General features: G+C 47.5%; 1 protein-coding gene across 1 annotated transcript; it reads left to right on the forward strand.

Annotated features, from left to right (window-relative positions):
- The first annotated feature begins 4,121 nt into the window (after window positions 1-4,121).
- LOC141173652 (uncharacterized protein F54H12.2-like) lies at window positions 4,122-17,806 on the forward strand. Its single transcript, XM_073657951.1, has 2 exons — window positions 4,122-4,472; window positions 16,499-17,806. Exons 1-2 carry the CDS (start codon window positions 4,122-4,124, stop codon window positions 17,804-17,806), a joined length of 1,659 nt encoding a protein of 552 aa, XP_073514052.1.
- The last annotated feature ends 8,870 nt before the right edge of the window (window positions 17,807-26,676 follow it).

Below are 26,676 nucleotides of genomic sequence, written 5' to 3' on the forward strand. Positions count from 1 at the left end.
TGATGAATAATTCGTGTATAAACTATAGATCTCAGTCGTCTGCATTTTATACCTCCCCGTCTATTCCTAACGACGCTTACTATCAATTTCAAGCAGTTGCCGGCTATGCACTCGGCATTGCTTTGCAACGAGTTGCCCGCGGCATTTAGGAAAGCAGTCGCGTCAAATTGTTCTCTACATTGTTTAAAACCGTAGACTGGATTTAGTCTTCCGTCCCCTTCTAATCTTAATTGTATAAAGTCGCCCGGCTCGATATCCCTCACGATCCTTTCCAGTAATGTTTGAATAGAATCGTGTATGATCTCCAAACTTTCTTCAAAGGAGCGTATACGGTCTAAATTCACAAATCTAAAATGATCGATATACTGATAGGCTTTGAGGTTACTCATCTCCCTACGAACATGAAATAAGTGTTCCAAAAAGCGTGAATGTTCGCTTATGGCCGGTGTATGAGGAGGTGAAAACTGTGGCGCTGCATCTTGTCGATCATCGTTCGAGATTTCAACGCCGGAGACTGTAGGTGTATCTGACTCGGAATTCTGCGGCGTGTCTAGGAATTGAGAATCTATCGAGGATTCGCATTCTGCTGTCTCAGTGACGACTGTCGGCGAAAGCTGAAGTGTTGTAGTGTTCTGTGGGGGCTGTCCTTGCGTCACATGTGGTGAGTCAATAGCAGTGCGCTTTACCCTATTCTTTAGTTTTTTTCGCCTCTTTAACGCGCGTGTAGCGTTTGTTGCTTTTTTAATACAACGTCTTATGACGCGTGGTTTATTGAAAAAACCTTTACGCGGGGGTCTGCGTTTCACACCGCGACCCGTCATGCCTAGTCATAATGTACGAGCCCTCGGTAGGTTTTTAACGGCTTCAACAGCCTCTGTGTACAGCGGTTCTAAAGCCATTATTTCTGACATGCTGGCTCTATCCGGACATTGTGCGGACAGTTCTGTACAACGATCCAACAGGCAAGCTAAATTATTGTGTGCGTTGATAAGCGTCATGGTATGACTGTATAGGTTGTTAAATACTCTTTTTACATCTAGGGGCCATTGTTTGTACGATGATATACTGTCTCGAGTTTTTTTAGGTTTTATTGGCCGTATTGTGGTGTTACGCGGCCGTTTCTGAACTTTAGGCTTCTGTGGTGTAGCTATAGTGTCACAAACCCGTAATACATTTGGTTCAATACTCATTGACCTACCTGAGGGTCCTGCAGAGATTGTTTCAGAATCATGGGATGTCGAGGTTCCAGCATTTAGATTGCCGCTTTTGTTGACAGATCTGGTTTTAGGGCTTGGATGAAATGAGTTACTTGTGGCTTTTTGCTCTCAGGGTGCGGAGGGTTTACTTCTTTAAGTTGAGTGGATTGCGTCCACAGATGTTCCAGCGGCGACCTGCATTCAAATTCTTTTTTCTCAAAAATAGTTCTGAAGGCTTGTCTACGTGCTGTCTTTCTAGGCGCGTCTGCGTAAGAAAATGGAGAGCTCGTAATTAATCTATGGCGCATCTTAGCAAAATAGGAAAATGAGAGTAAACATTGTTGTAACGGATTAGCACAGTTTAAAAAACTTACACGTCTGGTTGATAGGTCTCCAGAGCGGTTGGGTGGGGGATGAATAAGACGTTGACGGGTGTGTATAATTTTCTTCGGTTCTTGTACCGGTACCGAGTAGTGAAGCATTTTCTTTGTCTTCTGTTTCATCGTCTGATCCGGTTAAATCGATGATGGTCTCTGAAATAAATAACCGGTAATTTACCACACAGCTGGCCGTTCTATTGTAGAGCACGGCGACATTTGTAGTTGACAATACCTTCCGTAGATGTTGACGGGTACGTAGGGCTCCATATATCCCGGCCTGTGACTGAATATACAGGTTGTTGCGTACAAGCTTCATCGTCGCTGGTGTTGGCGGACGGACGGTCATCGTCAGAGACTGTACAATCTATGAAACTCTCTGAAATAAATAGATGTCGAATTACAACAAAACTTCACAAGATAATGTAGAGTACAAAGAGCTTTTTGTTGCTGGACTTACCATACATAGGTAGGCTGTGTATATCCAAGGTCCTGGAGTTATCCTGGGACCACTCGGCCATTACTTCAGCGTCCAATTGCTGTAATTCGGTCAGTAGTTCCTGTGAGTCTGGGTATTGAGGATCTTCCGCTAGATCGAAATTAACATGACGGCCCCCAGAGACCGTTTCACGTTGCGCTTCAGCCATCAGATACTGTGTCGCTGCGTGGCATTCCTCTTCCATATCGGTGTCTAGGAATCTAGCTTTTAAAATAAAATAAAAACGTGGTAGGTATCCCCCATCCTATAACTTCATTTTCACACATTCTCTCTAAAACTTTACTTACTTAGTTGGCTGTCCGTGAGTTGCTCCTCGCCGGCGCCGTGATCGTTAAAATTATGGTTCATCTGTAACAAGCGCATAACGTCATACAATATATAGCGACAAAATAAGCGCATAAACTATAAAATACTTACAACAATTACAATGAAAAATTAATATACAAGACATAATAATGGTGACAATAAGGCATTTAGTATTAAATAAACATTATACAGACCCATGATATGCTAAAAGATAATTACTTACATTGACGGTATTCAATATCTTGTCACCTCTTCAGACTCAGCGTTCTGATAATCTGAATGAACAATTCGCACGGATATATATACACGGTTGACTACGTCACGTGAGCAGTTTTTTGCTGCGGTATACTAAAAAAATGTTCCGTAGGTTGGGAAAAATCAATCCATACCAGTTTTACCATGTATAACTATATTAGCTAGTTAATTAAGGACTGCCCTTAATTATCTTGTCAGAAACCAATAATCATTAACATTATTGTATTGATTGATATGGCTAGTTAATGTTACTTCATAGCCTGGGAATAGTTTTTTTCCTACGTCATACTAAAAATGTTACCTAGAATGAGAAAATCAATCCATACCAGTTTTACCCTGTATAACTATAATAACTAGTTAATTAAGGATTGAATCTAAATCCGGCACCATTTTGTTTTCAAAATGCCTACCGTCGAAACTCTGTTACACAAGCATTATTATACAGCAAAGAGTCCCGGTTCCTACGGAGGGATACAGCGGCTCTATAATGCCGTTAAGAAATATGGCGTGCGTAGAAAGACTGTCGCAGAGTGGCTTAGCGATCAAGAAGCGTATTCTCTACACAAATCCGTAAGAAGACGGTTTATCTGAAATCGGATCATAGTTAGCGATGTGGATAGTCTCTTGCAGGCGGATCTCGTCTGCATGAATGACTACGCTAACGATAACGACGGTTTAAAATATATTTTAACGGTCATAGATGTTCTATCCAAATACGTTTGGGTCATCAGCCTGTGGACCAAGACCGGCAAGGAGCTTGCAAAAGCTTTTGAGATGATTTTTAAAAGCGAACGACGTATCCCGCAAAAACTACTAAAGGATCGCGGGAAAGAATTTATGAATAAGCCCGTCGCTACGCTTTGTAAAGAGTATAACATACATCAGTTCTTTACGAATAAAACGGTGAAAGCTGCGGTCGTGGAAAGATTTAATTGCACGTTGAAAGCTCGTATGTGGCACTATTTAACGGCTCATAACACATTGAGATATATAGACGTAATACCTGATTTAGTGCACTCTTACAATAACGCTTATCATCGCACTATAAGATGCAGTCCTGCCTCTGTCACGAAAGCTAACTCCATGACCGCATGGCGCAGCGCTTATCAAGACGTCTCTGCAGCGAAAAGATTTAAACCTCTATTAAAACCGGGGGATAACGTCCGGATTGTCCGGCATAAGCATATCTTTTCAAAAGGCTACGAGCAAACCTACACGCGTGAAATTTTCGTGGTCTCATCCATAAATACACGATTCAGAAAACCTCTCTACGCATTAAACGATTTGAGCGGTGAAAACGTAGAAGGGTCTTTTTATGAAGACGAACTACAAAAGGTGCCGCAAGACGCTAATAGGATCTACAAAGTTGAAAAAGTGTTGAAAAAACGCAGGCGTCGCGGTGCAACTCATTATTTTGTGAAGTGGCTCAAATATCCCGATAAATTCAATAGTTGGATAGAAGAAAATCAATTAACGACCGTATAAAGCATGGAAGACGATTCGTTTTACGTTACACTACCTAGCAATTCATCATCCAAAATCTACCCCGAAAATACTATTTCGAGTTACACCACCAAGCTAGCAAAGGCCGTTCATCTTTCAGGAGCTTATGAAGTGGCGTTAACGGAAATACAGTACCCCCATACGTGGAACACGTTCGACGCTTTTGAAGGGAACTTCTACGCTGCTAAACACAACGAGCCGTTAGAGGTTTATCATGTAAAATCAGGATTTTACCCGAACATTCAAAAGCTGGTCGGTACAGTCAATGCGCGAATAGAATCGCTGAGTTTATCCACGCCTGCCTATAGGATACGTTATGATGATCTACGTCGGGAGGTAATCCTACCCGACCCATCCCCTATACAGTTTGCTCTGGGTACTAAGCTAAAATTTATTTTTGGACTACAGACCGTCGATGATTCACCCGCAGCTTTAATGCCGTGGAATCGCCGGTTTTATCCCGATTCAAAGGCGGGTTTTTATTTGCTTTTTGTATACACTGATATAATTCAACATCAGCTTGTGGGCGACAGCTACGTTCACCTGTTACGGACCGTAGAAGTTAGCGCGATGATAACGATATTGTCACAGTGCGCTACTCGCGGCCAGAATACATACCGCTGTGCAAACATCACTTTGACTCCGTAACTGTTACTATCATATCGGACCAGGGTACGCCAGTTAAATTCAGATACGGAAAGTGTATAGTGCCTCGCAAGACTACGCCACGGTAAAAATGATGTCTCAAATAGTGTTGAGCCACCCCCGTAGTGTTCGAGTTCGGTTCGGTTCGTCGAACACCCGTGTTTTGCCGAACTGTTCGTCGAACTGTTCGTCGAACACCTTCGAACACCGTTAAAACCAATGGCAGGCAAACAAAAACACATAGAAACACATAGAAAACACCTTCAAAGGTGTCCAAAAGCTGACAAACTGCTCAGAAGACACAACTAACACATGGAAAAGTGACAAGTACATATAGTCATGCGAAAAGAAAAGAGGTGGAGGAGTAAAAGGAGGGGGAGACACAGATATAGGCATGTCATGCCCTTCTAAAATCCAAAAAGTGAGAAGCCGACACGTTCAGTCCGCTCCTGCCCGTGCCACCTCCGTGTCGCCGGGTTTGTGCCAGAGCCGCGGTGAACCCTGACGGCAAGCCCCCCTCTCCCAATACTGGTGCCTGTCCGCTGGTGGGTCGAGCGAGCCCCCCTGTGGTGGAGGCAGCTCTAAGCTTTTTAATTTAAATTGTCTCTCTAATTTGAATGAATACACTTTAAATCCATTTACAAGGATCTATTGGAGGGCAAGTCTCATGCCAGCAGCCGCGTAATTCCAGCTCCAGTAGCGTCCACTAAAGCTGCTGCAGTTAAAAAGCTTTTATAAGGATCGAGCTCGGCTGTCCACCGCAAGGCATCCTACTGCCAGTCCCAGCCCCTATGCCTTGGGGTGCCTCCTGATGCTCTTCACTGAGTATCCCGTGGTCCCGAAGCATTTCTTTGAAAAAATTAAGTGTCCAAACTACAGGTGGTGTAGCTTGCTTAACAGCCGGGATAATCCACTGACTAGCAGACACTGCTACTAGGCACAAAGTATTTCCTGGGCTAGATGCAGTTAAAAATTTGTAATTAGATACTCTCGTTGGATGCTGAGAAAGCATTCCATAGAGTCTCCTGGCACGTCATATATGATTCTCTTAAAAAGCTTGGGGTAGGGGTCTAGGGGACCCTTTTATAGCCAAAATCACGGCCCTGTATCACAATACGTCACCTAGGCTGAAGATAAATGGAACTGTAGCACCCTGAGGGCTCGGTTGCTACAGAGGTATTGCACCTCACCCAGAGGTGTGATATCTCACTCTCAGGTAAGGATGGAGTGTGGATCAGGACCCGACACCTGCATGCATTACACCACATTGCCGTGGGGCAGGGCGACCAATATGCCTCTGAGATGGGCACGACAGTCCCTGTCCCTGGCTGGAGTGGGGGGAGGGAACACTGAGGAAGGGGAACCCTGTAGTGCAGGAGCAGGGAGGAAGCAGTTCCTGGGTGCATTGAGAAGGGAGTATAAAATGTGGGCACCATCTTAGTTCAGTGCAGAGAAGTCTGAGCAGAAGTGGCAGGGAGCAGGGGCTCTGCATGAGCTCTGCTCCGGAGGCGGGCCTAGTAACAGAGGCCCAGGCCTGGAGGAGGGAGAAGGAAGGAAGAGGAGCGGAGAAGGCTCCAGGAATGAGGAATGAAGGGATCCCAGGGGTGCGGACGGGCGAGTCGCCACCGCACGCCCGAATCCACCTGCGTGGAGGGGTCAGGCCAAAGGGGGAGACCGGTCCCCGAAACTAGTGGAGGCAGAAAACGACCCTCAGCTAGAAACCGGAGGCTCTGACATTTTATGTGGCGCAGCCCCTCGCTACACCCGCTAGGAAGGCACCACATAGGGTCAGGGAAACTGGCGCCAAGTTTACCAAGAGGAGGCCCGAGGCAGCCGGACAGAAGGGTTGGTAAGAAAGGCCAGACAAAGGACACACAAAGGGGGTCCTGTGAAGCGCTCCAAAGTTATCTGGGAGTTGTCTGAGCCCCTCACCTGGTGAGCACAGTACGACGTGGGCAGCCGTTACCTGCAGACGTGGTCTGGATAATAAGAACTGTGAGTAAAGGCCCTGGACTGCATCACTGACTCCGTGTCGTTACTGCTGCTGCCCTGCACCATCACCCCCATCCTCCGCATACACTGCCCTGAGGCTATACTCCTCCCGTGGGGAGTTATGCTACGCTCTGCTGCACCCACAACACCAGCCTCAGCGGTCTGCCCTGCAGCGGCGGTTCACTCTGACCGCAATCCACGGGTGGCGTAGTCGGACATTTAAACATCAATACCACATAAATAGTTCCGCCACTGGTTTGACCACCCTGAGCCACGGAACCGGGTCGCCGCCACGAAGACTACAACCACCAGCATCCACCAAAAAGGGTCTGGCTCCGGGTGTCCCAAGGCCCAGGGGGTGCATCAGAACATTTTCATCACCTTTCACAATCACCAATGGGACAAGGCAGGGATGTCCTCTGTCCCCTCTCTTATACATCCTAGTGACGGAGCACCTGCTCTCATCAATTCGCCATAACCCCAATATTAGGTGGATTGAGGTGGGAGGCACCGAGTACAAGTGCTCTCTATTTGCTGATGATGTCCTAGTATATATCACTCAATCACATATATCCATCCATGCTGTTATGGCTGAAATAGATCACTTTGTTACATGGTCAAATTTTAAAATCAATGCAGCGAAGTCTGAGGCCCTCGATGTCTCCCTCCCCAAATCCATATAGGATTCCATCCAGTCCAACTTTCCCTTTGCCTGGCCCTCACAGGGTATCAAATACTTAGGAATTCCTATTCATAGAGACCTCTCCCATCTATGTTATCTTAATTTTGGGCCCTTTATTGAACAACTCCATACAGACCACGGTTGGCAAGTTAGAACTGTAAGATTCACTACGTGAACCACTGGTGTTTTGTGGAAAAGCACATGTACACTGTGTTACAAATTATTATGCAAAAAGTGTTTAGGAGTGATAAGGGAAGAATTTGTTTGTTTGTCAGTTAAACTCATTGATGGTGATGTGTGTCAGGGCTCTTTATATCACTGTAAGTAATTGCAGATACCTGTGCTAATTAGTTTGGCAGGTGTGTCCAATGAAAGGCAAGACTACTTAAGAAGGCTGTCTCACATTATTAAGCAGCCTACATTTTCTGCCAAAATGGGAATGAAAAAGGATGTGTCGCCTGCTGAGAAGCAACAAATTGTGGAGTGTTTTAGGTCAAGGCATGACTACAATCAACATTGTGCGATGATCAGGATGAAGTGTCTTGGCAATCAAGAAGTATGTAGCTGATTCACAGTACACACGTGTGCGTGCTGATAAGGGCAAATTGAGGACTCTTTCCTACAGGCAATTACGTCAGGTTAAAAGAGCAGCGGCAAAAAAGCCTTGTCATAGCAGCAGACAAGTTTTTGAAGCTGCTGGTGCCTCCAACGTTCCCCGAACAACAAGATGCAGGGTCCTTCAGAGGTTTGCAGCTGTGCATACGCCATCCTGTCGACCTCCTCTATCCACTTCACACAAGCAGAAACGGCTCCAGTGGGCTAAACATTACATGAAGACTGATTTCAAAACTGTTTTGTTCACGGATGAGTGCCGTGCAGCGCTCGATGGTCCAGATGGATGGAGTGGAGGATGGCTGGTTGATGGACACCCCACGCAAACACCGCAACAGCGCCAACAAGGAGGAGGTGGAGTAATGTTTTGGGCTGGAATCATGGGGAGAGAGATTGTCGGCCCCTTTAGGATCCCTGAAGGCGCTAAAGATGAACTCCATAATGTATGTGGATTTTCTCAAACAGCACTTCCTGCCATGGTTCAAGAAGAAGAATCGTGTATTTCACAGCAAGATCATTCTTTTGCATGATAATGCACCATCTCATGCTGCACATAAAACATCTGCATCTCTGGCTGATATGGGCATAAAAGGGGACAAACTTATGGTGTGACCCCCATGCTCCCCTGACCTCTACCCCATTCAGAACCTCTGGAGCATCATCAAAAGGAGTGTCTATGATGGCGGGAGGCAGTTCACATCTAAGCAACAGCTCTGGGAGGGTATTCTGTCCTCATGCAAAACAATTGAAGCAGAAACCATTCAAAACCTGACAAATTCAATGGACGAGAGAGTTCAGAAGCTCCTTTCGAACAAGGGGTCCTATGTGAAAATGTAACATCACCTAGAATAAAGTTTTGCGTTGAAAACTGTTTGATTTCAGTTTCTAATAACCTGCTAATGCTTATAATTTCAAAAATGACAATTTTTTTGGTCTTTATTAAAATGAAAAGGTTGATCGAAAAGTTTGGGGGATCTAAGAGTGTGGCAACCCAGTAGTCATGATTACTTCGAATTCTGACAATATGAGGGTCATGTTGCAGGTAGTGCAGCAAGAAGGCATTTATGTGTCTTGCGCATCTCGGAGCCCCAAAATTATTTTCCGGGCTAGATGCAGCTAAAAATTATTATTAATTTTAAATCTGGTGGAGCTTAGCATAGATGGCCTAATAGGATCAGTGCTGCACACTGCTACAAAGCCCAAATTATTTTCCAGCCAAGACACAGATAAACATGATTAGTAATTTTAAATCTGGTGGAGCTTATTATAGATGGCCTAATAGAATCAGTGCTGCACACTGCTACAAAGCCCAAATTATTTTCCAGCCAGGATACAGATAAACATGATTAGTAATTTGAAAGCTTAAAACGGTAGGTAGGGTGATTTTAATCAAGCTTTTACTCTCCCCAGGAAGACACAGGGGTAGAAAAGTCGTTTCGGATCCATGATTTGTTCATCTTTATGAACGTGAGTCTGTCTACATTATCAGTGGAGAGCCGCGTGCGGTTATCTGTCAGCACACCACCAGCAGCGCTGAACACACGTTCAGACAGAACGCTGGCTGCGGGGCATGACAAGATCTCCAAGGCGTAAGTGGCTAGCTCCGGCCATTTATCCAGATTGGAAGCCCAAAAAGAGCAAGGGTCCAGTGACACAGTCATGGGTTCAATGTTTACTTGGAGATACTCCTGTACCATCGTCTCTAGGCGTTGACTATGTGTCAGACTTCTTGTCTCCTGTGGCCTTGCAAAGGATGGGCTAAAAAAGTGGTGAAATGATTCCGCAAAATTGATGTTACCAGCAGATACTGTGGTTCTGTTACGGTTTGAGTGCTGAACACTTGACGGTCCCACGGTTGGCAAGTTGGAACTGTGAGATTCACTACGTGCACCACTGGTGTTTTGTGGAAAAGCACTTGTAAGATTCTGCAACAGTCTCTGCTGATACTCCTGCATGCGTGCATCCCTTTCTATGGCAGGAATAATTTCTGCAAATTTACTTTTGTACCGGGGATCTAACAGTGTGGCAACCCAGTAGTCAGGATTATTTCTAATTCGCACAATTCGAGGGTCATGTTGCAGGTAGTGCAGCAAGAAGGCACTCATGTGTGTTGTGCATCCAGGAGCACCAAGTCCCTGTTGTGTTGGTGGTGAGGTAACAATCTTGCTTCCTTCCTCTGTCCTTTCCCCCCAACCTCGCACAACAGAAATGTGATCAAGGTCTCCCTCATCTGATGAGTCTTCCATCAGTTCGTCCTCCACTTCTTCCTGGGCTCCTGCACCTTCCTCACTAGTTTGGCTGCTACCATGCGCCCTGGTAAAACCATCTCCCTCACCCTCACATGCCTGCCGCCTTGGTGCTGCCGACCGTCTGGAACTTGCAGATGTTAGCCCTTCCGCATACAACTCCTCCTCCTCTACTTCCTCCACCTCCTCTTGTGCCACCACCTGACTCCGAATTCTGTTTTACATATGCTCCAGCATGTAAATCACCGGAATAGTCATGCTGATAATGGCATCGTCAGCACTAAACATCTTCGTCGCCATTTCAAAACTGTGCAGAAGGGTGCATAGGTCCCTGATCTGAGACCACTCCTCCAGCGTGATTTGCCCCACCTCTGGATCTCGTTGGCCCAGGCTATACGTCAGAACGTATTGCACCAGGGCTTGTCGGTGCTGCCACAGTCGCTGCAACATGTGCAGAGTTGAATTCCACCGGGTAGGCACATCGCATTTTAGCCGGTGAAGTGGCAGGCCCAACGACTTCTGTAGAGATGTAAGTCGCTGAACTGCGGGATGCGAACGGCGGAAGTGAGCACACAGCGACCGTGCCCTCTGCAGAAGGACATCTAGTCTGGGATAGTGGGCTAAAAATTGCTGGACAACCAGGTTCAACACGTGAGCCATACAAGGCACGTGCGTGACATTGCCCCGGCGAAGGACCGCACCCAGGTTTGCAGCATTGTCGCACACGGCCTTCCCTGGTTTCAGGTCCAGTGGAGACAACCATTCATGAAATTGGTTCTCCAGAGCTGACCACAACTCCTCAGCTGTGTGACTCACATTTCCCAGACATTTCAAAGTAAAAACCGCCTGATGACGTTGAGCCCTACTGCCAGCATAGTAAGGAGGTGTGCAGGATCCCTTCTGCACAGTTAGAAAGCGTGTGGCTTGACCAGACAGGCTTTGGGTGCAGGTGGAAGACCGAGAGGAGGTTGAGGAGGCAGAAGCAGTGGAGGAACTTTGACATAAAGAGGATTGACGCACAACTCGTGGGGACGGCAAGACTTGGACAGCAGCCCGTTGTCCTGCTGTCACCATAGTTACCCAGTGCCCAGTCAGCGACATGTAACGCCCCTGTCCATGCCTACTCGTCCAAGTGTCTGTGGTGAAATGCACCCTGTCACACACAGAGTTTCTCAAAGAAGCGGTGATGTTGTGTGCGACATGCTGGTGGAGCGCAGGCACACCTTTCTTTGAGAAGTAGTGCCGACTGGGCATCTGGTACTGGGGTACTGCGCCGGACATAAGGTCTCGAAAATCCTCTGTGTCCACCAGGCGGAAAGGCAGCATTTCTGTAGCCAAGAGCTTGCAGATGGTGAAATTCAACCTCTTAGCTTTCTCATGGCTAGGAGGAAATGGTCTTTTACTTGTCCACATCTGAGGGACCGAGGGCTGGCTATTGTGCTTACACGGGGTTGATAAGGGTGTCCCCGGCAAACTGCCGGTCTGTGAAGAAGATGCAGGCGGACATGTTAGGTTGCCTTGATCCAAAGGTGGTGCTATCGATGTCGGACAGCGCTCAACACCAGCTGGTGTTACCACCTCCAAAGAAAATGATGACCTGCCAATCACTCTGGCTGTTGCGGGTAAAGAGGTGGCAGGTCTGCGCCCCAAAACAGGTGTGACTGCTGTCCCCCCAGTCACAGAGGATGAAGAGGCCGCGGATGCACAAGATATGGCAGACGGCGGTTGGCCCGGCCGGCTAGGCCGCATTGTAGCACACTGAGCTTCCCACTGCAACTTATGCTTCATGTCCATGTGCCGGTTCATGCATGAAGTACTCAAACTATGTATTTTTTGGCCTCTACTTAGGTTTTGCTGACAAATGTTACAGATAACACGAGTTGGGTCATCTTTATCGATCTGAAAAAATGCCCAGGCTATGCAAGGCTTAGCACCCATGCGACCTGAAGAGCCACCACGACTTGTGGTGAGAGGCAGAGTTGTGTTTGAGGATGCAGTTGTTGACGTGCTTCCAGTACTACGTCTCTGTCCAGGAAGGCGCAACCTGACCTCGTCGTCACTAGCATCTTCCTCCACCTCCTCTGCTGACCTCATCTCTTGGCTGACTGTGGGTTGACAGTAAGTGGGATCTCCGACCTCATCATCATCACCCTGTGCGTTATCACACCCGTCGTCCTCAGAGCCAACCTGTTCCTGCCCTGACAAAAAACTAAAGTTGTCGCTCCAATCAGGTATTTGAGTCTCATCATCATCTTCCTCATTGTCTCCACCAACAGGAGTTACAGTTTGGGAATGAGGGTCTACATTATGGTCAGAACCTTCTGCGTCTGGTCCTGGATCCGACTCATAAAGATTCTGGGCATCAGTGCAGATCATTTCCTCGTCTGGATTCACAGAAGCGCTGGAGTCGACCTCTGATTCCCAGGCTATAGTATGAGTAAACAGCTCTGCAGACTCAACCATCTGTTCTACCTCATACTCAGACGGGCAGCTGGAGATTTGGGAGCTGTGAGGAAGCAAGTGCGATTGGGGTGACACCTTTGAGGACTGGAGTATTTGTGATGTTGAAGTTGATGTGGAGGAGAGCCCACTTAAAGGAGCACTTGATATCCGTTGAAGCACCTGCTGTTTTTGTGCCTCATCTGGAATTTGTAGCGATTGGCGTGGCCGTAAGAAAGGGATCTTATCACATTGTCCGCTAAAAGAAGTAGACATTTTAGTTTGGCTGGAAGATGGTCTTTCTTCTGCAGATGTTACTGTTGCTTTAACACCTACCCCACGGACACAACCTTTTTTCCCCTTCCCAACACGCCTATTCCCCTTTCCACCAGCAGCAGGCCTTTTTTCACTCATTTTGGTGGTTAACTAATTCACAACTCTGGAGTTGTTTGCACAAAAATACAATGGATGGGAACCGAGCAGAGCTGAGTGGCCAAACTGTGGTATTAGGCCAAAACTATTGGCTGGGTTAGATGCAGAAAAAAATTATATTCGATTTGCAACCTGATGGAGGTCAGTATAGATGGACTAATAGAACAAGTCCCACACACAGCTAGAAGCCCAAATATTTTTTCAGAGGTAGATGCAGAAAAAAAATATATTCAGTTTGCAACCTGATGGAGGTCAGTATAGATGGACTAATAGAACAAGTCCCACACACTGCTAGAAGGCCAAATATTTTTTCAGAGCTAGATGCATAAAAAAATTATATTCAGTTTGCAACCTGATGGAGGTCAGTATAGATGGACTAATAGAACAAGTCCCACACACAGCTAGAAGCCCAAATATTTTTTCAGAGGTAGATGCAGATAAAAATTATTTTTAATTTGCAACCTGATGGAGGTCAGTATAGATGGACTAATAGAGAAAGTCCCACACACTGCTAGAAGGCCAAATATTTTTTCAGAGCTAGATGCAGACAAAAAATTATTTTGAATTTGCAACCTGATGGAGGTCAGTATAGGTGGACTAATAGAACAAGTCCCACACACTGCTAGAAGGCCAAATATTTTTTCAGAGCTAGATGCAGAAAAAAATTATATTCAGTTTGCAACCTGATGGAGGTCAGTATAGATGGACTAATAGAACAAGTCCCACACACAGCTAGAAACCCAGTATTTTTTCAGAGGTAGATGCAGAAAAATAATTATTTTTAATTTGCAACCTGATGGAGGTCAGTATAGATGGACTAATAGAGAAAGTCCCACACACTGCTAGAAGGCCAAATATTTTTTCAGACCTAGATGCAGAAAAAAATTATATTCAGTTTGCAACCTGATGGAGGTCAGTATAGATGGACTAATAGAACAAGTCCCACACACAGCTAGAAGCCCAAATATTTTTTCAGAGGTAGATGCAGAAAAAAAATATATTCAGTTTGCAACCTGATGGAGGTCTGTATAGATGGATTAATAGAACAAGTCCCACACACAGCTAGAAGCCCAATATTTTTTCAGAGATAGATGCAGAAAAAAAATATATTCAGTTTGCAACCTGATGGAGGTCAGTATAGATGGACTAATAGAGAAAGTCCCACACACTGCTAGAAGGCCAAATATTTTTTCAGAGCTAGATGCAGAAAAAATTATATTCAGTTTGCAACCTGATGGAGGTCAGTATAGATGGACTAATAGAACAAGTCCCACACACAGCTAGAAGCCCAAATATTTTTTCAGAGGTAGATGCAGATAAAAATTATTTTTAATTTGCAACCTGATGGAGGTCAGTATAGATGGACTAATAGAGAAAGTCCCACACACTGCTAGAAGGCCAAATATTTTTTCAGAGCTAGATGCAGATAAAAATTATTTTTAATTTGCAACCTGATGGAGGTCAGTATAGATGGACTAATAGAGAAAGTCCCACACACTGCTAGAAGGCCAAATATTTTTTCAGAGCTAGATGCAGAAAAAAATTATATTCAGTTTGCAACCTGATGGAGGTCAGTATAGATGGACTAATAGAACAAGTCCCACACACAGCTAGAAGCCCAAATATTTTTTCAGAGGTAGATGCAGATAAAAATTATTTTTAATTTGCAACCTGATGGAGGTCAGTATAGATGGACTAATAGAGAAAGTCCCACACACTGCTAGAAGGCCAAATATTTTTTCAGAGCTAGATGCAGAAAAAAATTATATTCAGTTTGCAACCTGATGGAGGTCAGTATAGATGGACTAATAGAACAAGTCCCACACACTGCTAGAAGCCCAAATATTTTTTCAGATGTAGATGCAGAAAAAAATTATATTCAATTTGCAACCTGATGGAGGTCAGTATAGATGGACTAATAGAATGATGCTATGCCCAAAAGATTTTACTTCACTAGGTGCAGTAAAAAAATTGGTAATCTATACACAGGTGGTATATCTTGCAACACAGATAGGCTACTCCACTGACTAACACACTCTGCAATAGGCCAAAAAGGATTAGCTTTGCTAGATTCAGCCAAATGCTGTGAAAAAAACTTGCACAGCACTGGCACAGACCTGCCTGGCAAAAACTGATAGGAACTGATGTAACCTAGTCCTGAAAAGGACTGCAATTACAATTAGTCTTTGCTCCCACAATCTATCTATTTAAGAGCACAGACCTGCCTGATAAAAGTCGTAGGAAATGCTGTAACCTAGTCCTTAAAAGGACTGCAATCACAACTATTCCCTACTCCCAAGCTATCTGTAGATTTGTGCGAAAATTGGCTTGAAATTAACAAGGTATAGCGCACACAGCAACAGCGGTGCCGTCTAACACGCAGCTGCAGCAGTGAGAAAATGGTGGCGACGGGGAAAATGGCTTGGTCTTATAGGGCAAGGACATGTGACATACACTGCCAATGACACATGCCCTTGCTTGTGTGAAAAACAGGAGTTCGCTCCGTGTGTGCGCTGCTGATAGGCTGACAGACTGCACCTCCCCACTGCAAATGCGGGAAAGAGAAAAAAAAATGGAGATCTTCATTATTCCTGCAGAGATCCATCCCCTGCCCCTCCCCCCACCCCGCTGTACACTCAAACTGCGTATTAACATTAATTTTCATCATTACTGAGAAAAAATCCAGTTATGATTTGGTGCACGAACAGTTATCGAACATAACCTGGAAGAGCCGAATTTTTCTCAAATCGTTCGTGTTCGCCGAACTGCTCGAACACCGCCCAAAACAGCTCGAATTTGAGATTGGCGATCAGTTCGAGTAGAACAACGCTCATCTCTAGTCTCAAAGAGTTTACGGCGATCCCGCCTTGTACGCCCGGTACTATGTAGCTCAAGCAGGGCATGGCTTAGAGGGGTTCCGCGGTGATGAATACATGTACGGCGCCGGTCTCGGTGGTCCGTTTAGAAGTCTTTTTAGAAGAGCAGTACCGCTTTTCAGAAAAGGCCTAGAACTAGTCAAACCGCATGTAAAAACAGCCGTAAGAAACATCGCTAAAGACGCTGTCACGAGTATATCTACGGACGTAGTGTACAGATAGAATCGCACCTCTAAAAACAATCAAGAGGGCGACGGACTAATCTACGTAACCACAAAATCGCGTAAAAGAAAAAGAGAAAGAAACTCTTTACCACGAGCGAAAAGACCCCGCTCACCGCGATTCCCGCCGCGCCTCATGAATAACACCGCTCAACGTAAATCGAGTTTGCGTCAGAAGTCCGCAAGACGCCTCATGAGTGACATCTTCTAATAACAGGTCATGGCGTTTATTCACGATGCGTCGATAGAGTGCGCTAAAAGCGAACTGGATATTTTTACCGTGCCTCCCACGCAGACTAGCGTCGAAAAATCGGTTTTTGTCGAGGTGCAACCCATCGCCGCTCTAGCCGATAACGTACCCCTGGAATTTTTCATATCGGGAAGCGGAGAATATTATTACGATTTAAATAATACACTCTTGAACGTCCTGTGCCGCATCCTGAAACAGGACGGTACGGTTCTCGCTGCCGGCACGCGTGTGGGACTTATTAATTACCCCATAGCCACACTTTTCAATCAGGTGGACATTACTCTGGGGGACCGTTTGATTTCACAATCTGACAACCTTTATAGTTTCCGGGCCTACATTGAAACGCTTTTAAACTACAGTACGCAAGCGTTGAGATCGCAATTTACAGCGGGGTTATTCTATAAAGACACAGCAGGCCATCACCAGACCACCGGCGAAAATCAAAATTATGGGTTCACCCGCAGAGCCCACGCAACCCGTCTCTCAAGGCCTGTGGAACTCGTGGGCCCGATCTTCGGTGACATTTTTAATCAACCGAAACTCATTTTGAACGGTCTAGATCTTAAGATCAAGTTATCAAGAAATAATGACTCGTTTTGCCTTATGTCTCCCGAACAGGAACAGTTTAAGGTTCAGATCGTGAATGCAGCCCTCTACGTAAAGAGAGTACAAGTCTCTCCAGCTGTCAGGATCGGTCACAGCCAAGCTCTTCTATCAAGCCCCGCTAAATACGCTCTAGACATGGCCTGTTTGAAAGTCTATAGCATCCCTGGAGGAGCGAGAAATAGTAATCATGAAAATCTTTTTCTGGGCCAGATACCAAAAACGGTGATTCTTTGCTTTGTGGACAACGAGGCCTTCAGCGGCAGTTACCAGAAAAATCCACTTTGCTTTCACCATTATAGGATCAAACACTCTGCTCTGTATTTGGACGGTCAGCAGATCCCCGCCAAGCCGTTTCACCCTAATTTTGACGCTGAACATGCTGTGAGGGAATATATGGCTCTCGTTCACATCTCCGGAAAACAAAAAGCCAACGCAGGATTAAGCATAGACCGTGATGATTTTATGAGCGGCTACACTTTCTTCGCGTTCGATTTGTCGCCGGATCAGGATCCGAGCGCTCACTTTTCGCTCATTAAAACGGGTAACCTACCGGCCGAAATTCATTTTGCGGATGCCACACCACACACAGTGAATATGATCGTTTATGCTGGCAACATGGCTGTACTGGAGATTAACCAACGTCGAGAAGTCCTATACGACTTTAATTAAACTTTTGTGACTCCACAGTGGATTTCGTCTGTAATGAATACTATGCAACTGTCATGCATTTTGAGCCGAAATCCCGCTACTCGGAGTATGTTTGGCGGGGTATTTCCCTTCGACCTCTTACCACGCCATATTATCAGGTATAGACCTAGAGCCTATATCTTCAACACAGATTCTTCGGAAGAGCCCGGTACACATTGGCTACTCATTATTCTATGCAGGAACAAATCCTTATTTTTTGACAGTTACGGGTTACAACCTGACTCCGCCGTATTTCCGAATACGATTATACAATTTTTAAGAAGAAACACCACGACGTATTGCTTTCAGAACCGCCAGTTTCAAGACTCTATGTCGAGTTTTTGCGGACAGTTTTGTATTGACGTGTTGTATCACGTCGCTGCGGGAATAACATTGAAATGATTACTGAAAAACTTTACAAATGATTTAAAACATAATGATCGTCTAGTAGATGCATTTGTACAAAATCTTTCTAACTCTATCACGATTTTACGTACGCCATTATGCGCCATTATAATCAGGTTTGCAAACCGCCCTGCGAAACATGATCTTGCTCTATTTCTGCTATAGACCAAATGTGGTTTTATAACAATATTTCCTTTTTGTAATGTGTACTAAAAATGTTTATATCTTAGTATTTCTTGTTCAATAAATAATTCAATCTATTTTGCTGTGCCAGTTAACATTAACCCTGGGACTGCTTTTTCTCACAAAAAAAAACATGTATTGACATGTTTTTTCTTACATAAGGTGGTTACACTTTAACCTATATGGGGGTGAAGGGCATGATCGCCTTCTAGCAATTCGGTTTACACAAAGCTAATGGGGAATGTGCCTAGCTTACACATTACCTATTACCTTACAGAGAATCGAGCCGTTGTTAATGGGTAATGTGCCAAGTATACACATTATCCTTCAACCTTACAGAGACGCTATCGACGAGCATGGTTATCTTTGTAAATATTGAAATGTATTGTAACCTATAGATTTGCTTGTATAATGTTGTATTTTGAAATCTATTTACACCTTTTTACATTTCTTGATTTGTGTATACCTCTAAGTAAATCTACAATAAATGTATATTTTTTTAAACACTTTTATTACATCATTATTATGAACACTACAGAATGCTAACCCTAGGGATCCTGGGGCTGCCTTTTCTCACAAAAACATGTCTTGACATGTTTTTCTTACATACGGCGCTTACACATTAACCTACAACCTTGGGTGAATGGCATGTGGGCGGTCATGGGGGACGTAACAGAGGCTGAACATGGGTTGCTTCCAGGGCGGGGACGGAACTGACGTAACAGATATTGGACACACATAGGGGCGGTAAGGGTTGGCTTCCGGGGGCGGGGACGGAACTGACGTAACAGGTATTGACACACAGAGGGGCGGAGAGTGGGCGGAGAATGGGGAGGAGAGAGGAGGGGTTTAGACCATAAGTGGAGGCGGGATAGGTGCCAAAAGGGGCTGGGCACCTGCCAAAAACCGGAAGTGGGCGTGTTGACGAGAGGTGGGTGCTCTTACTACTCACACAGTGTCCCACATTGCGCTCCGTCACTAGCATACTTCTCTCTGCTCTACTGGAGGAAGAATACAGAACTGTTATGCGCATGTGCGAGGATAGGGCAAAAAGCACCAGGGCATGTGCATGTAAGGGGTACAGGGTGGAAGTAGTGGCGAGGGACTGCAGTTGTTGTGCATTTACATTCTCACCCTGTCCGCCCACAAATAAACACTAATGTTTGTGTTGTATTGTGCTTTGCATGTCGTGTAAAACACTTACAGTTTTCTGTTGCTTCTCCATCTTCTTTAGGAGTCAGGAAATTGAATGTAAACAATCACTTGCACACTCTGTTCTTTATATATAAAAAACAACTTTACTCAACTTCTTTTGTTCAGTTCTGGTCACAGATACAGCAGCCACAGTTTCAATAGCAGATACAGTGCAGAACATGTTCAGTTGCTGATCCTGAGCTCTCCCGGCATTCCCTGTTACCTCAGGCTCTGTAATGCCTTCCTCTTCCAATACAGTTTTCATGCTTCCTGAGCCACTATTCTTCTGGTTCAGCATCATACTTAACATAGTGGCGGACATCCGTGACGCGCCCCCTGGGGCCATGGAGTACTCGGCGCTGGGCCAGTCGGTTCTTTTAGGATAGTCACGGTGGCGTGACCCAGTCCATGGCCCCGGGCGGTCAATAACAGTGGGGAATAAAATTTTGGGGGATAAAGTTTTGTGAAGCCACCCGTGGTATGCATCTATAGGTGGCCGTCGCTGCTGTTCACATCCACTGGAGCTGTTGGTGACGCAGCAGAGATGGTTCAGCTCTCCACAGGTAGAGCTAGGCCCCAGGTCAAATAAAGAGGTAGCTTTGTTGTTGGTGTAATGCACGGCCAGTGACGCAGCAATTAAGTCAAGGACACAGCGGGGTTCTGTCTTCAAGTTTTTACTCACAGTTCTTATGATGTTGCAGGTCACAACAGGTTACAACTGCCAGCAGGTTATAACAGCCAACCGTGGCCTGTGTCCTCCGGGGAAGTGATCCAGCCAACTCTCAGATAACTTGGGTGCACTTGATCAGGACCCCCTTCTTGTGTACATTTCCGGGGTCCTCTCTCTCTGCGCTGGCTCTCGCCCTCCTGCCCTGCGCCTCACATACAGTGTCCTGAGCCAGTGGCCGCGGGCCTTGTCGGGCGACGTCCTCTCTGTCCCCTTGGTCCTATATGGCCACCTTTTCAGCGAATGTGTGTGGTTTTGGCTAGGGCACTTAGAGATACCGCAGCCTCTGGTTTTCTAGCTTAGTCTTGCAGTCCTCCATTAGTCTGGGGCCGGTCCCCTACAGTGACTTGATCCCTTCTCCCGACCACGGTTGGCATGAATTCGGGTGCACGGGGGTGGACGCCGCAATTCCCGTGTCCCTAAGATCCCTTCTTTGTCTCTGGAGCCCTTCTCTAACTCCCTCACTCCTCTCGTTCTCTCTCGTACTGGTCCCCTCTGACTGGGCCCTCACTCTGTCTTGACCCTACTCCTCAACGGTCCTCACTCACTGGGCCCTTCTAGATCTTTCTACCTGTCTTTTTGTACTGTCTGTCATGTGACCTACGTCACTAACTGTCACTCTACGTGTTCTCCTCTACCTTCAGACCTTCCTTGTATGCTCCCCTAAACTACTTCCTCCACCCACCTCCTCTACCTAATTCCCTCCTCCAGAGAGGGACAGGAACTGTGCTCTCATTCAGGAGCAATCTTGCCTTTCCCTACTGGAGTGATGTGGTGTTGAATGTGGGTGCGTGGGTCCCTGGTAGTGCTCCCTCCTTACCCGAGAGTGGGGTACCACACCTCTAGCTGAGATGCAGTACCTTTGTGGCGACTGGACCCGCAGGGGCACCACATACTCCCTCCCCCTCCCCGTTAAACACCGCACGTCCGTGGGCTGGAACAGAGTAAAAGAAAACAAGAATTTTAGACATGCAAAATTTTTAGAATGCATTCACAGATAAAAACTGTAAATAAATAACTTTTTCTTCCCTTTATGGGAGTCACTTTTTCTAAAACATTGCATAAGACTACCAGGTCTATAAAACAATGTTAGATCACTTTCAATAACATTCTTTCAAATATAAAACATTATATTACTTTAAATAACACTTTTTCAAGCAAGATCAGAGGCTCCAGTGAGATCCCTATCATGGTGTCCATCTCACTGTTTCAAGTGCAATATGGGGGACTCGTTTTAAAAACCCCCAATGTAGGCCCTGGGCGTGGCTGCAGGGCATAGCTGATCTACTTGTTGGACCACGTGTTTGGCCACGCCAAACAAGTTTTTGTTCAGTTGCCTATAAAACCAACAAGAAGCACATTAAGAAGTGCCAACTTTTTACAGTAAAAGTTCTGGCTGTTCAAAGTCCACAACCATAACGTCTTTTTATTTTCTTTTTCTACCGGTACTAATTATATTAACATTACACACAGTTATTAACTTATAAATTTTGATATAAACACGCAACCGGGTAACTATTTACACTCAATTGCTCTGCGGTTCCGCAGTTCAGTTCTTATTGCCCCTTCCGGGGTGCCTTTTTCCAGGGTAGCACGTAATCCTCCCTGTCATTAGATGGCACATCCCGGTTATTTGCTGCAGCCGGGGCTGAAGCTGCTGCTTGCTGTTGGCAGGGGTCAGCGGCACCGGATGTCAGGGGCATGTCCTCCGCACTCGCCTTCCCCACATTGAGCGTGTACCACCCCCTCTCTCCTTGATGCCGGGTGTAGGTGACTCGATCGCCAGGGTACAAGTCATGGTAAGAGTGTCCTTGTTGAAGGTGGGACTCCACATCCCTCCTGATGATGAAGAGATCCTGGGCAGCATTGGGCTCTCTGAAGAAACCCCAGCCCTTGCGTAGATAAAATTTCACTGCGGTGCCCAGCACTCTCACACCCCACTCGGCACGTTTGGCCTTCCGGGCCAGGGCCTTGGCCCTCATATTCCTCTACTCCATGGCCTGCCACCTGGTCTGCCGCTCCTTCTCCTCCACTTCCCACGTTTGGATCTGTTTCCGGCAGAACTCTTTCTGTTGCACGGCCTCCTCGGGGGTCTCCTTCACTTGGGCCTCCCCAGGGAACCCCATTAGATCACCTTCGGGGTTCTCCCACCTTACTCTACCCTTCCTGTACAGACAGCCCGGGACGTTGGCACAGGTATTAATGGGGCCCCTAGCTGATCCTCTACGCGTGCGGACTAGACCTATGTGGCGCTTTTGTACACCCGGCTGGCTGGTGGTGGCCCCAGGGTCCGATTAGGGTCTCCTCAGCTACCGGGGCAGGGGCGTTACCTGCTGCAGCTGCCTCTCCGGTGCTGCGCATCTCCTTCTCCTTAGTACCCTCCGGGGCTGGGGCGGTAGCTGCAGGGCGTGACGCCAACCACTGCCGAGTGATATTTCCTAGCAGCGCGTCTTTGCATCTCTCTACTGCTGCCTTCTGGGCCTGCTCCATTTGCTGGCCAAACTCCTGCATCTCGGTCTGCAGGAACCCCAGATCCACCGGGGGTAGTTGTTTCAGGACTCCTTCCAGGTTACTGGGGGAGTCTTCTGCCTCCATGCCATGGACTGGAGTCTGGTTGCCGTTTCCCTCAATTACACGTAGCGGGTTAGCTGTGCCTCCTCCGCAGCAGCACTTGTATCTGTCCTTATCCAAGGGATCCTTCCTTCCTCTCCCCTTTCGTGGGAAGATCTTTCCCATTTCGCTGTCGGCCACACCAGGAGGCGGATCCCCCTGGCTGATGGACAAGTATATTAATATGGCCGTGGTTGCAAGAGGCGGGCATGGCTTTTCGTGCCATTCGGCAACCCGATCCACGATGGGAGGATTCTCTTCTTCTTTAGTCATACACATAGTGACTGTTCTTCCTGGGCAGGCGACACTACCCAGTCTCAAACACAGTCTCTGGGCACACGAGACCCGGTGTAAAAGGTCGGTACATCCTGTTTGTGACGCCAAAAATGACGCGCCCCCTAGGACAGTGGGGTACTCGCTAGCGGGTCGGTTCCTTGGGATTGTCACGGGGGCATGACTCGATCCGGGGCCCTGTGCAGTCGGTCAATAAAAAGGACAGTTTATTTAGCGGAGCGTCTGTTCTTCCTCGGTGGGTGCCACTACTCAGTCTCAAACACAGTCCCTGGGCGCACGAGACCCGGTGTAATGGGTCAGTACATCCTGTTCGTGACACCAATTTGATGCGCCCCCTGGAACCATGGAGTACTCGGTGCCGGGCCGGTCGGTTCTTTTAGGATAGTCATGGTGGCGTGACCCGGTCCATGGCGCTGGGCGTTCAATAACAGAGGGGAATAAAGTTTTTGGGGATAAAGTTTTGTGATGCCACCCGTGGTATGCGGCTATATGTGGCCGCCGCTGCTGTTCAGATCCACTGGGGCCATTGGTGACGCAGCAGAGATGGTTCAGCTCTCCACAGGTAGAGCTAGGCCCCAGGGCAATTAAAGAGGTAGCTTTGTTGTTGGTGTAATGCACGGCTGAAGATGCAGCAATTAAGTCAAGGACACAGCAGGGTGCAGTCTTCAAGTTTTTACCCACAGTTCTTATGATGTTCCAGGTTACAACTGCCAGCAAGTTATAACAGCCCACCGAGTCCTGTGTACTCCGGGGAAGTGATCCAGCCAACTCTCAGATAACTTGGGTGCACTTGATCGGGACCCCCTTCTTGTGAACCTTTCCCGGGTCGTCTCGCTCTGCTTTGGCTCTCGCCCTCCTGCCCTGCGCCTCACACAGTGTCCCGAGCCAGTGGCCACGGGTCTTGTCAGGTGATGTCCTCTCTGTCCCCTTGGTCCTATATTGCCACCTTTTCAGGGAATGTGTGTGGATTTGGCTATGGCACTTAGAAATTCTGCAGCCTCCGGTTTGCTAGCTTAGTCTTGCAGTCCTCCACTAGCCTGGGGCCGGTCCCCTACTGCAACTTGATCCCTTCTCCTGGCTACGGCCGGCGTGAATTCGGGCACGCAGGTGGACTCCGCACTTCCCGTGCCCCTAAGATCCCTTCTCTGTCTCTGGAGCCCTTCTCTGACTCCCTTGCTCCTCTCATTCTCTCTCCTATTGGGCCCCTCTGACTGGGCCCTCACTCTGTCTGGACCCTACTCCTCAACGGTCCTCACTCACTGGGCCCTTATAGGACTTTCTACCTGTCTTTTTATGCTGTCTGTCAAGTGACCCACGTCACTAACTGTCACTCTACGTGGTCTCCTCTACCTGCAGTCCATCTCTGTGTGCTCCCCTAAACTACTTCCTCCACCACCTCCTCTACCTAGTTCCCTCCTCCAGACAGGGACAGGGACTGTGCTCTCCCTCAGTAGCAATCTCGCCCTTCCCTACTGGAGTGATGTGGTGTTGGTCCGGGTAGTGCTCCCTCCTTACCCGAGAGTGGGGTACCACAACTCTAGCTGAGATGCAGTTCCTCTGTGGCGACTGGACCCGCAGGGGAGCTACATCCACATACTGTATATACTACCCTTTAGTGTGCTCCTCGTACTTTCTACGGCTCCACGCTTAGTCTGCTTCTCCTGTGTCCTCTTTTCTCGCTGTATGTTTCCTGACCTTCAGCCCCTAGGGCCCTGAACTTCTCTTCAGTCTTCCTCCAGCACATACTTAAATGTTACTACTAACTACGACATCTCTGACAGAACTCATTCCTGACAGGAATAACCGTTGCTCCCCTCTGGCCCAAACTCCTCTCCCTTTTTTAACTGGACCAATAAACAACCGTCTCCACTGGTCGCTGGGCAAACTTCTCCCTTTACCAATGAACTGCCATATTCACCCACTAATAGCGTACACAAAACTTCCTATTCTCTAAAGCAGAGGTCCCCAACCGCCGGTCCGTGGACCAGGACCGGGCCGTTGGGGTTTTTCAGCCGGTCCGCGGCGCCGCTGACCAGGGCCGGCGTCAGCACCCGGGCAAATGCCGGGGCTCTGAGCAGGCAGAGGGGCCCACTGGCGGTCGCGCACCCCGCTGGGCTATGGGCGGAGGAGAGCGGTGTCAGCGCCCGCCCTTCTCCGCCGCTTGCTCAGGGCCCCGGCAGCCCGATACTTACCTCTCCCCGTGCCTCCGCAGATCAGCTGTCTTCCTGCTCTGCGCTCCCTGTGACGTCTCAGGTCAGAGGGCGCGGTGACGTCTTTACACCGCGCCCTCCCCTGAGCCGTCACAGGGAGCGCTGAGCGGGAAGAAATGACAACGCTGGAGTTCGGAGCCGAGCAGCGAGCTGCGGGCAGCAGGTGAGGAGAAGGGAGGTGAGTATTTGATTTTTTTTTTTTTTTTAATGTATGGAGGCATGGGGCAGTATAAAGAGGGGAGGGGGGGCATCCTGCTTGGGGCATTATAAAGAGGAGGGGTGACAGCCTGCATGGGGCATTATAAGGTGGGGAACAGCCTGCATGGGGCATTATAAAGAGGGGGGGGATTCCTGCTTGGGGCATTATAATGAGGAGGGGTGACAGCCTGCATGGGGCATTATAAGGTGGGGACCAGCCTGCATGGGGCATTATAAGGTGGGGAACAGCCTGCACGGGGCATTATAAAGAGAGGGGGGGACATCCTGCATGGGGCAGTATAAAGAGGAGGGGTGACAGCCTGCATGGGGCAGTATAAAGAGGAGGGGTGACAGCCTGCATGGAGCATTATAAAGAGGAGGGGTGACAGCCTGCATGGGGCATTATAAAGAGGGGGGGTGACAGCCTGCATGGGGCAGTATAAAGAGGAGGGGTGACAGCCTGCATGGGGCAGTATAAAGAGGAGGGGTGACAGCCTGCATGGGGCATTATAAAGAGGGGGGGCAGCCTGTATGGGGCATTATGTGGGGGGTAACAGCCTGCATGGAGCATTAAAAGGGGGGGGCCTGTATGGGGCATTATGTGGGGGGGAACAGCCTGCATGGAGCATTATAAGGGGGGGGGCAGCCTGTATGGGGCATTATGTGGGGGTAACAGCCTGCATGGAGCATTAAAAGGGAGGGGCCTGTATGGGGCATTATGTGGGGGGTAACAGCCTGCATGGAGCATTGTAAGGGGGGGACAGCCTGTATGGGGCATTATGTGGGGGGTAACAGCCTGCATGCAGCATTATATGGGGACCGGTATCCTGTATGGAGCGTTATATGGGGGCCAGTATCCTGTATGGAGCGTTATATGGGGGCCAGTATTCTGTATGGAGCCTTATATGGGAGCCAGTATTCCGTATGGGGTCTTATATGGGGGCCAGTATTCCGTATGGGGCCTTATATGGGGGCAAGTATTCCGTATGGAGCCTTATATGGGGGCCACTATTCTGTGTGGAGCGATTCAC

This window comes from Phyllobates terribilis, unplaced genomic scaffold, assembly GCF_046119375.1.
Source record: "Phyllobates terribilis strain yellow unplaced genomic scaffold, ASM4611937v1 Scaffold_13__5_contigs__length_258822181, whole genome shotgun sequence".
Taxonomy (NCBI): Eukaryota; Metazoa; Chordata; class Amphibia; order Anura; family Dendrobatidae; genus Phyllobates; species Phyllobates terribilis.

Excerpts from the sequence above, each read along its gene's own strand:
- LOC141173652 (XM_073657951.1), top strand. The coding sequence starts at position 4,122 with ATGGAAGACGATTCGTTTTACGTTACACTACCTAGCAATTCATCATCC. Across the intron at positions 4,473-16,498 it reads ATGATGATCTACGTCGGGAG|GTCATGGCGTTTATTCACGA; the intron begins GTAATCCTACCC and ends TTCTAATAACAG.